General features: G+C 35.2%; 1 protein-coding gene across 2 annotated transcripts in view; it reads right to left on the reverse strand.

The window, feature by feature from the left end:
* Positions 1 to 12,210, reverse strand: part of TMEM38B (transmembrane protein 38B) — a 41,353-nt gene that overhangs the window by 12,192 nt on the left and 16,951 nt on the right. For both annotated transcript variants that reach the window (XM_036330121.1, XM_036330120.1), the window contains 2 exons: positions 3,569 to 3,753; positions 2,658 to 2,745 (listed from right to left, as the gene is read on the reverse strand). In XM_036330121.1, the coding sequence (XP_036186014.1) occupies positions 2,658 to 2,745; positions 3,569 to 3,753 (273 nt within the window). The remainder of the gene's footprint in view (positions 1 to 2,657; positions 2,746 to 3,568; positions 3,754 to 12,210) is intronic.

Genomic DNA, 12,210 nt, shown 5'->3' on the forward strand with positions numbered 1-12,210 from the left:
TACAGGCATTCTCATTCCAAAAGGGAACAAAAAACAGAAGAATAAAGTGGTCACTGGTCCTACACAAGTTCAAAATCCAGAGGGCAAATTACATTAGGTTTTGAGGCCTGAGAACAATCCTCTATGTGGCTTGAAGATGCGTCCTCTGAGTCTGCAGTTCCAACCTCTGCACTCAGGACTCTGGCCTTTACACCTGTGACTCCAGCCTGTGTGCCTGGCCTCAGACCTCTAGGCTCACAGCTCTCACCTTAAAATAATTCATCCTTTTCCTTGAAGGGTAGCACATGTTTGAAGCTGAGCAGTTTTATCAGTTTGTTTTCTGCCTGTAGAATTTTAGGAGTCTGACAGCCTTCTTTTATTTCATCTTATCTCTGTCCCTTTCAGTCCAAGCTGGCAATGTTTCTGCTGAAATAACATTTTCAAAGACCTTATGGGTCTCCTGTGTCTGACACAGGAATCCATGCCATTAGTCAAAATGGTCCTTCACAAATCCCATCTCTGGCCCTGGTTTCTCTTGTGATAGCTCAATGGATCCATGTGTCCCATGCCTAATCTCTTTTAACACTAGCAAAAATTGTCCAGCAACACCCTTGACTTTCTCTCCTCAGCAGGCTTTCCTAAGAACAAGTCTACTAATTTTATCATCTTTTCCAGTCTGGATTGGCTGAGAATTTCCTAAATCATCAAGTCTTGGTTTCTTTATTTAGCAGTTATTCCCTCAAGTCAAATCTTTCCTCTCACACTTCATTATAAGCAGCAAGGAAAACCTAGTCCAGAACTTCAACAATTTGCTTCTACATGTCCTCAGCTAACTAACCAAGTTCATTGCTTACATGTTATGCTTTCCACAATTCAGCTAAGCTTTCTGCCACTATATATGGTAACTGTATCATTTCTCCAGTTTCTAAGATCATGTTCCCCATTTCCTTCAGAGCCCTCACCAGCACCTCTAACATTCATATTTCTACCAACGTTCTGTTTATGACAATGTATGTATTCTCTAAGACCAAATAGATTTTCTCTGCTATGCAAAAGTATTTGGTAATATATATATGAAAACTTAAGTATATGCACACAATCACAAAATATCATAATGGACAAAAATATCATAATTACCTGACAAATTGTCAATCATTTCATTCATCTAATATTTATTGTCTACTATATGGTAGATGCTTGGGATACAAAAGAAAAAAAAAATCCCTGTCCTTGGCATCTTGTATTCTTTGAAGGAAGTGGGGTGGGGAAGTGAAGTCAAGGGGAGAGAAGAATAAACACAATAAGTAAGTGGTAGAATATGATAAATGCTGTGTGGAAAAAAAAGAATAATAGAGGAATATGCTCCCATTTTAAGCAGGGTAGTCCTCACTGAGGTGAGCTTTGAGAAAATACTTTGAACAAAGTAGATAGGGAGATAGCAACCTGAGAAAAAAATTCTAGGCAAAGAGAAAAGCTAGTGTAAACCAGACCACACCAGGCTTTTTCAAGAACAGAGTGTAGTGAACAAGGGAGAGAAGAATAAGAGATGAAGTCAAAGCAAATTGGGTGTGGGGGACAGACAGATCTTAGAGGGCCTTATAGGCCATTTCAGGGAGTCACTGCAAGGTTTTGAACAGAGGAGAAACATAATTTGATTTTGGTTTTAAAGCCCCAAAAAATGGCTTATAAAAGTATTTCAAGGCATGCACTCAAAATGAGAAAAATTTCCCCTTAATTACACTAATGCCTTATTTATAACTTATCATCATCCAAAACCTTCTTTGTTCTATTTCTGAACTGCCTCAATTCAAGCTTTAAGGAGTACTTTCCAAGTTAAATATCCTGGAATTTGTTGGTTCTCAAACATACCTCACCACCCATACTGCTTCTCCACTTTCATTTTTAATCCATTCTAATGAGCTTATTTTCACACGAAGTCTTGCCTTGCCTTGCTTATTATGGCCACTATTCCCTAAACCTTTTCCTTCCTGAATTGTGGGAACGGAAACTGTACTTCTGTTTCATTTTCAGGTACATCAGGGATACATTTTTGACTTATTTAATACGGGGTCAGTGTCATTAAAGAATATCTAACAATTAGATTTTCTTAAGTGGACACAAAAGGTAGTATGCGTCCAAGTATAGAGTAGGTTATTTCCTCTAATCTTTTTCTTATTGTTATGTACAATTAAACTCAACTTTCATTTTTAAAGCAACTACCAGGGCTTTATGACAACGCTTTGATTTGTTCTCTTAAATTTGACATTTTACTAACAGAACTATGTAAATTTGAAATCTGGGTGATTTCATTAATGAAAATACCAAGAGCCTGCAACTGATTCATTTCCATTTAGAGAAGTCTGTGCCTATGTAATTCTCTCTCCATAAATTCATACTCCTCTCACAATTCTAACAATCTAGAAATTTTGTTTTATTTTATTTCCTAAAGAAAGGAACCCACAAATAAATGAATCAATATATACTTTTAAAACTACATTTGAGAGAGCAGTCTTTTTGAAAGAATAAAGTTTCCTGGTTTTCTTCCCATTATCATCACTATTTATTTTTTTCACCTATATTTCATCCATATCTAGAATCCATAAAATGTTTTTAAAAATAAATTTGGTGGGATCTAAGGTTAAAAAGCCAGATTCTCAGTATAGTTTATACCAACTCACTAGGACATCTTCATCCATTCATCCGCTTGTGGTTTCCAATCTCCTTTTACCAATAGCTCAAAATTTGTGATAATGCTACCACCTGCACCTAAAAATAAGAAAATAAAACAAGAATATTTAGCCAAATTTTCTAAAGGAATATTTAAAACAAAGCCATAATTTTACTTCCTGACTTAAAATCCCGAGAGGATCCCCAAAATATAATTTTGAGGAAGAAAAAAGTTGCCTTGTACATTAATGGTACTGACACTATTGCAATTCTTCTTCCCTTTCAGCATATGGCAACTGTCTACTGTCCAATAATTAAATTAAAATTGGGTCCTTATGCACAGAGATGTGGCTAGAGGTTTGTTTCAGACCTGAAAAATAAAATCCTCTGTTTTACTATTTCCTTCCCTGATATTAGTTTTAGGTGAAATACACTATAATAGGAGATTGGAGAAATTTGTTCAATTCCTACATACAAAAAAACTCAACAATAAAGGTAAATAATGCAAAGTAAACATGAACCCATAATCAATCATATTTCCCATTTCCAGTTATTCAGAATTTTAAAAAACACACAATTTTTTTTTACATGCAGCACATCATTTCTTATGTAAACTTGGTTTATGTATGATGGCACTACACCTTAATTAATTATGAATCCCTCAAGTTCTGGGGCTGCTAATGAAACCAATCATAAAAATTTTATATTGTAAGACAGTTGGGCTCAAAATAATGGCTGATGGCTATACTAGTGAAAAGTGCTAGTTTTGAATTAACTTTAGTAGCCAACAGGAACGAGTCTTCCATCCTCCAAAAAGACATTATTAAAGTACTAGTATATGGTCCCCATTAATATAACTAGAGAACTGTTCAGTAGTTGTAGTACACCAATAACATTTATGAACATATACTGTTAATATTACCTCGGGCCCATCCAATAGCTATCATGACTATCCAGCCATTTTTGTAATGGCTATTAGCATGTGTGACTCCACCTACTATTTTCCAAGTTCTGGTCACTTCCTTCATTCCTGCAGCCAAGAGTTGAACAGGTAGGAAAGAATAGCCCTGGGAAACTAGGTCACATGGGCAAAAAAAAACAATATACCTGAAATTAAAATTTAAATATTTTTATAAATGGAATCAGAACAGAAATAACAATACAGCTTGTCAGCAATAACAATTTGGCAAAACACAACAAACATAAATATAAATTCCATATAAACATGGAATTTTACTTCAAGAAGACTACAGATTGAGTAGAATAAATTTTTTTTAAATCCCATGAAATATATATAATAATCTGCCAAAAAGCCATGGTCTGAGGGAAATTTCATCTTGTTTAAACTTCTGAATACTCTATATATGGAAAAAGTATTTACTGAGTTCCTAATTTGTACCTGTACTCTTCTAGAAGCTAAGTACTAAATCCACTAAAAAAATAAAGTAAATTTATAATCACTTTAGGGTAAGGACTCCTCTAGGTAGAGTGCCTTTTTCTTAGAAAAGCTGGGCAAGGACTGCATTTCAACGCCCTAACATCTTCACCTGTGCCCCTTTGTACAGTACATAAACTGCATCCTATACAAAGAAAGGTCATAGCTCTCAAGGAGACAGATGTGTATTAAGGAAAAACATGTTTTCATAGAGCTGAAAGAATATGAAGCTTGTTCAATTCAGTTGAGTAAGATTAAGTTTTAACCAATTAAATTGTGATACTAGTTTAAGATAATTCACTCCTCCTCAGGTGAATTATTTTTTGAAGCTTCATTTGTTCTAAGCATCTATCTGTTCAAACAGTTTAGCAGTAGTGTTAAATTGGAAAACTCTACATTTCTCCCCCCATTCCTAAAAATACTCTCTAGCTGACAATTCTGTGCTTAAAGCAGAACGTATCTTCTTTCTAACAGAGTGGTATGGAATACACTGTATGAAAGAAGTATTATATTTCTTAAAAAAGAAGTTGATAATATTATTGCAATTCATGATTCATAAAGTAAGAATTCCTAAAACTATGCATGGAATATGAAATCCATTTGCCAAAATACTGCTTCAGAGACCCTATACAAGATGCTATGGTTTGTTCAGCCTGAGGCATTCTTTCTTCTTTATCTCCACCTATCAATTTCTTCTAATTCTTCAAGGTCCCACTCAAATACTAGTAGTACCATATACACTGACTCTGGGAGTTTTGTTTTATTCTTAGTTCAGACTAAATTCTAATGGCTCTGAACAACTAAAACAATTGGTTCCTATACCTAAACATAGATCCCTCTTAATACATTTTCCTTTATAATACACAGGGTGGGGCAAATGTAGGTTTACAGTTGTTCGTATAGAAAATAATACAATAATCTATATAGATAAAGCCTAAGCGACTGAACGACCGGTCGACCGGTTCCTATGACGCACTCTGACCACCAGGGGCAGACGCTCAACGCACAGGACTGGGCTCCCTCCTGTCTGGATCAGGCCGAAACCGGCTATCTGGCATCCCCCTAGGGGTCCCAAATTGCGAGAGGGCGCAGGCCAGGCCGAGGGACCCCACCAGTGCACAAATCCATGCACTGGGCCTCTAGCTATTAAATAATAATACAAGAATAAACTCTGCGTTTTGTGTACTCACAGCTGTAAACCTCCTTTTACTATACCCTGTATAAGGCTGCAATTCTCGTTATAACAGACTTTAGATGGCAGGAATAATTCATCTTGTTATCCCCTCACCTAAAATTCAGCACAATGAAAAGTAGTCCTGAATTAAATCACTTATTAGCAGTTAATCTTCAGGCAAAATACAAAATAAATCAAAGAGTAAGTTGATAATTAAAAAGTTTGAGAGAAAGGAATAACTACCTGAGATAGTAAAAATCTTTTTGAAAATAACTGGTATGTTTTAAAAATTTTACATGTTCATATAATATTTTGAAAGTCTCTATACACTTCTCTCTTTAAATATAGAACACATTTCTAAGAAGTTAGATATTGGGGGGGGGGATGAGTTATACTTAAATAAGCAATTTTAAAATGTACTTTTAAATAAAATTAAAATATTTTGGTATCCACTGTAGACCAGATTAAGAAAGGGGGATTTGGTTTCTAAAGTAAAACATTCAAACAAACAACAAAAACAAAAATACAAATGACCCCACTTTCATTCTCTACACTGAGACTATATTCAACAAATTAGAAACCTTATTACAAGAGCAATCTTGGACTTTTTATATTCAACTATGTAACATTATGACATACAATCCAAAATTTGTAATTATTGCTATTTTTAACAAATAAGTCTTTATTCCATTTAATCATGTATCTCTAAAGTATACCTATAATAAGCTAACATTTAAAACAAAAAATAGTTCTTATTTCAAGTGTTAAGTAGTCACAGGGCAAAAGAACAATTGTTTATTGTGCTCAGTACACTTAGAAGTAAACATATCAGACTAATGATTCATTAAACAACCATTCCTGCTCTAAAACACAAGTTAGCTTTTTAAAATTTCTTTAACGAAACATTCAACCAATACTCATTAAGCAATCATTATGTCCCTCCTTCTGTAAAAATGATCATTTCACCTTTAACTAAAATTGTCACATCTAAAAAACTTTTAACTTGTAAAGTGCCTATAGAAAACATATCAGAAAAGAAGAAATGGAACATATTGAATAAGAAATGGAAAAAAAGGGCAACTGATTTCTCATCCTTTTTTTCTCATCCACTTTTAAATCATTTCAATTAATGATGAGGAAAAAATGACCAAGAATAGTGCTAAGCAATAGAAGTTAATCTAAAACAGGATACAAACAGAATGCTAAGCCACTGACAAATGAAAGCTAAACCAATTTAAGTAAAGATTAAAATAGAAATTAGGTTAATACCAACAGCTGAGCAGAGAGAAGCTTCCCATGGTTAGACACTAAGAACTCTTTTTTCATTCTACTATTAATTCCATTCCTCTATAAAGATAGTATTACTTAGCCCTAACCGGTTTGGCTCAGTGGATAGAGCGTCAGCCTGCGGACTCAAGGGTCCCAGGTTCAATTCCGGTCAAGGGCATGTACCTTGGTTGCGGGCACATCCCCAGTAGGGAGTGTGCAGGAGGCAGCTGATCGATGTTTCTCTCTCATCGATGTTTCTAACTCTCTATCCCTCTCCCTTCCTCTCTGTAAAAAAATCAATAAAATATATTTAAAAAAATATATAGTATTACTTAACCAAGCCAAAACAGAGCTATAAACTAAATACAGTTCATATTAGCACAATTGGACACCTTTGTTTCTGCTCTTATTACTCTAAAAAAATAATAGGCTTATATGATTTGAAAAAGACTATTGCAGAATGACAGACCTATAAAACTATATATTTTCTTGTATTTTTCCTCATAAAAATGCAGTTATGCAAATATGCAATATATAATAGATATTTGAAGTTTAAAGGAAACACACAGGGATACAAAAATCAATACACAGAAAAATTACAACATGTTTATTCCCCCCAGAAACAGTTTCAAAAGGAAAAATCCTATGAAAGTGTATACTGTCCTCCCAACAGTTGTTTCCCTTTGCCAGTAGATGGTGCTAAGCTCCAGATGTGAGCACCATGAGCTATTTCACTAAAAAAAGATGACCTTTCCAATAAGTGCATTCACAGAATCCCTTATGCTAGAGTTTCAAGTACATTCCAAACATCACTCTCTCTCTCAAATTAAAATCAAATGAACAAAGATTATATGTTCTCAACATGAAAACCTTACAAAATAGTGAAATATAATGTATCTTTATGCATGTATCATGTTTTATAATTAAGGGTCTGTGAGAACAGAGATAATACTTGTATTTCCAGAATCCAAAACAATCTACTACATAAGCACAGACGAAAGGACTAGATACCCTACATTTTGAATCCTGCCTCCTTGGGCAAGTTATTTAACCCTTTTTGCCTCTCCTTAGCCTTAAATGAGAATAAAATAGTACCTATCTTACAGGGTTCTTATGAGGTTTACGAGAGATAATATATGTAAAACACATAAAAAACTGTCTGTGACATAGTAAATATACATCAATGGTTGCTATTGTTGTTTTGTAATGACCAACAAAACTAGAATTGCTAAAATGCTCACCAGCAGAAGAATAAATAAAATATAGATATTAATATAATAAATTATGTAGCAGTGAGAGGGAATGTACTATAGCTACATTCAAAATACAGATTAATCTTAGTAGCATAATGTTCAGTGAAGAAAACAATCCCAGAGAACTATATACAGTCATGTGTCACTTAACAGTGGGAATATGTTCTGAGAAATGTGTCGTTAGGCAATTCTGTTGTGCGAACATCATAGAGTGCACTTACAGGGGACATCAAAACTAATGGCAAGGTTCTGGGAAGATGGTAGCAGCGGTAGCAGCATAGATTTTGATCTCTTCAACTCTCCACATGAAAACAGACAAGGTATCTAGACAACAAAGCCAAAATCCCATCCACAACACCTAAAACAAACTATGAGACAAGGTACCCCTTCAAATCCCAAAATGCAGAGACAATTCACCAACACCCACAAGACCTGCACTGCTTGACAGGAAAAACAAAACAATAAGGTGGCAACTAATGAACCTAATGAACCTAACAACTCCAAAATACCTAATATGTAGTCACTGCAAAGCATATCAGGCCAATGAGGAAAACATTGACAGTAGCTGAAATGAGGAGGGATTCTGGCACCTCTAATACTGCGTGAGACAAAAGGTCCATGATAAGAAGGTCTGAAAAGAGGTTTAATCAATTTAGTCACCATGAACTTTCAAAACTGATCCACCCAGACTATATTCTAGAACAAGTCCCACACTGAGAAGAAACTACTGGTGTAAAATCAAAACTGAGTAGAGTAGAACAACAGAAGAAAGAGGAGACCCAGACCAAATGGGGAAGGAGAAAAGACCTAGGAAATCTCAGAATTCAGGCCTACCTCTTTAGAACACTGGATAAAAGCAACAGAGGCAGAGCTCTACGAAGTCAGAAAAACCTTCCTGAATTCCACCTCATGCTAAAAGTTAAATAAACCTAATTACCCATAGAAGTGACCAACAGAAAAGGATCAAGGTAAAATCCCATACAATTGTACTATACGAAAAAAAAGCAAAATAAATCCCTACAGACAATAAATCCCTACAGAAATCACTCAGGAAAATATGTCCATAAAACATATCAAAACTGCAACCTACTATTTTAAAACAAGCTAAAGACATTATGAAAGTGGTAACAATACATAGAAAAACAACATACATCACAATTAGAAAAACTGAGAACTGAAGATAAAATACTCATCAAGTAAGAAACAAAATCATTTCACAAATGAAGACTAAACTGGAAGAAAAAGAAAAAGAAAAATATAACAGTGTCTTCAAAACACAACATACAAAAAGGGAAACATTTTTAAAAAAAATTTTTTTTCAAAATATGTTTTTATTGAGTTCAGAGAGGAAGGGAGAGGGAGAGAGAGATAGAAACATCAATGATGAGAGAGAATCATTGATCGGCTGCCTCCTGCACGCCTCCTACTGGGGATCGAGTCTGCAACCCGGGCATGTGCCCTTGGCTGGAATTGAACCTGGACCCGTCAGTCCACAGGCCGACACTCTATCCACTGAGCCAAACCAGCTGGGGCAACATTTTAAATTTTAAGAAAAAAGGTTCACTAAAGAAAAGCAAAGGAGAGACAATATACCAATAATAGGGGTTCCTGAAGAAAAGGGAAGAGCACAAATACTAAAATAACTTTCTCAACTAAAAAACAAATGTGTAGCTACTAAAAAGACATATCACATACCTAAGAATACTAAGCCAGAATAAACAATGCTAAGATGTATTTTGTTTAAATTTTTAGGCTTTGAATATATGCACCCCTATGTTCACTGCAGCATTATTTACAATAGTCAAGATCTGGAAACAGCCCAAGTACCCATCAATAAGTGAGTGGGTAAAAAAGCTGTGGTACATTTACACATTGGAATACTACTCACCCATTAAAAAAGAGGAAATCTTACCTTTTGCAACAGCATAGATGACCTGGAGTATATTATGCTAAAGGAAATAAGCCAGTCAGAGAAAGACAAATACCATATGATTTTATTTACATGTGGATCTAATGAACAAAATAAAAAGCAAAATAGAAACAGACTCATAGATATAGAGAACAGACTTGTAGCTGTCAGAGGGGAGAAGAAAGGGGGATTGGGTGAAAAAAGTGAAGGGATTAAGAAAAAAAACACAAAAAAACCTCATAGACAGACAACAATATGATGATTACCAGAGGGCAAGGGGGCAGAAGAAGATGAGGGTAAAGGGGGAATAAATGGTAATGGAAGGAAATGACTTGGGGTGGTGAATATGATATATAATTTTATTAACTGATGTCACCCTAATAAATTTAATTAAAATATTATTAGACTTTACTGAGGGGGGATCTTTTGGGCATCTAGAAAAAAAAGCATGTGACTTATGAGGGAAAGAAAATTAAATGATCATCAGATTTTTCAAGAAAACAGAGTAACATTTAAAGTATTCAAAGGTAGAAAGTGTGGTCCAATTACTTTTATCCAGTAAAATTCACTTTCAAGTACAAAAGACACTAACTTATGAATAGGTGAGAATTCAGGGACTACTGTTCTTGACGAATTAACTAGAGAATAACCTTTAGACAACCAAAGTTACTAGAGAGACAAAGACATACTAGGTGTACCAGTTAATAATGCAGATTTTTTTCAATAGATGGAGTTACACATATGTTGATATATATGCAACTTGATATGTATGCTATTTTGTTGTATTGACAGCAAGCTTCAAAACTTCATATGTCAAATTTGCTGAAGGTGTTAACATCATAGGTATTTTTATGCTTAAAAATGGCGAATTTCGTGCCAAAAAAAGGGCATTTGCAGGAAGTTTTAATTCATCACTTTATTTTGAAGAAAAGTGCGGCTGGATACTTCAGGAAGGTTATGGTGAACATGCTCCACCTCAAGACACTTGTGAACGCTGGTTTAAAGGCTTTAAAAGTGATGATTTTGATGTCAAAGGCAAAGAACGTCCAGGTCAACCGAAAAAGTTTGAAGACCAACAATTACAAGCATTATTGGATGAAGATGCGTGTCAAACTCAAAAACAACTTGCAGAAAGATTAAGCATTGCTCAGCAAACAATTTCCATTCATTTACAAGCAATGGGAAAGATTTTAAAGGAAGGAAAATGGGTGCCACATCAACTGAATGAAAGACAAATGGAAAACCAAAAAGTCATCAGTAAAATGTTGCTTCAAAGGAACAAAAGAAAGTCTTTTTTGCATCACATTGTGACTGACGATAAAAAGTGGATTTATTTTGAGAATCCCAAATGCACAAAATCATGGGTTGATCCAGGTCAACCATCAACATCGACTGCAAGGCCAAATCGCTTCAGAAAGAAGACTATGCTCTGCATTTGGTGGGATCAAGAAGGTGTGGTGTATTATGAGCTTCTAAAACCAGGTGAAACCATTAATACTGATCACTACCAACAACAAATAATCAATTTGAAACACGCTTTGATCATGAAACGACCAGAATGTGCCAGAACACACAGCAAAGTAATTTTGCTTCATGATGACGCACCATCACACACTTCAAAACCAGTTAAATACATGTTGAAAGATCTTGCCTGGGAAGTATTAACCCACCCACCGTATTCACCAGACCTTGTTCCTTCAGATTACCACTTGATCCGATGGATGGCACACTCACTTTCTGAGCGGCACTTCAAAAATGTACAAAGAAGTGGAAAATTGGGTCTCTGAATGGTTTGCCTCAAAACAAGAAAAGTTCTATTGGGACAGTATCCACAAATTACCTGAAGGATGGGGGAAATGTGTAGCTAGCGATGGACATTACTTTGAGTAAAGCACTTTTGATGTTTCTCTTGAAATTAGCATGTTTTCTTTGATTACAAAATCCACCATTATTAACCAGTACACCTAGTAAGGATTGGTGATAAGCATTAAATACACAGTTAGCTATGAAACTAAGACTAAATAAGGATTAAGAAGAGTATATAGTATGAAAAACTATAGTATGGTTGCTGGTTCAATTACCAGTCAGGGCACATGCCCGGGGTTGTGGGCTTGATCCCCAGTGTGGGATGTGCAGGAGGCAGCCAATCAATGATTCTCTCTCACCATTGATGTTTCTTTCTCTCTCTCCCTCTCCCTTCCTTTCTGAAATCAATATAAAACATATATTTTTAAAATGCATTTCTTATTTTCTATGTGTAACGTACCTTTTAGTTTAAGCCAAGAAAGAATATTATTTTTAGAAAAACAAGTTTATTTAAGCAATCAACTAGCCAAGATCTAAAATTCCTTGCTACTCAAATACAGAAATCCCTTAACTAACAACATACAAAAATCCATTCCTTTAGCAATGTAGTTACTGAACCTACAACTGGACCTGCTACACTATCTATATATATAAAAGCCTAAGCAACCATCACAACCAAATGGACAACCCAACAGGCTGCGTGGGGCGACCAGGCCAG

The sequence above is a fragment of the Myotis myotis genome, unplaced genomic scaffold (genome assembly GCF_014108235.1).
Source record: "Myotis myotis isolate mMyoMyo1 unplaced genomic scaffold, mMyoMyo1.p scaffold_m19_p_12, whole genome shotgun sequence".
Lineage (NCBI taxonomy): Eukaryota > Metazoa > Chordata > Mammalia > Chiroptera > Vespertilionidae > Myotis > Myotis myotis.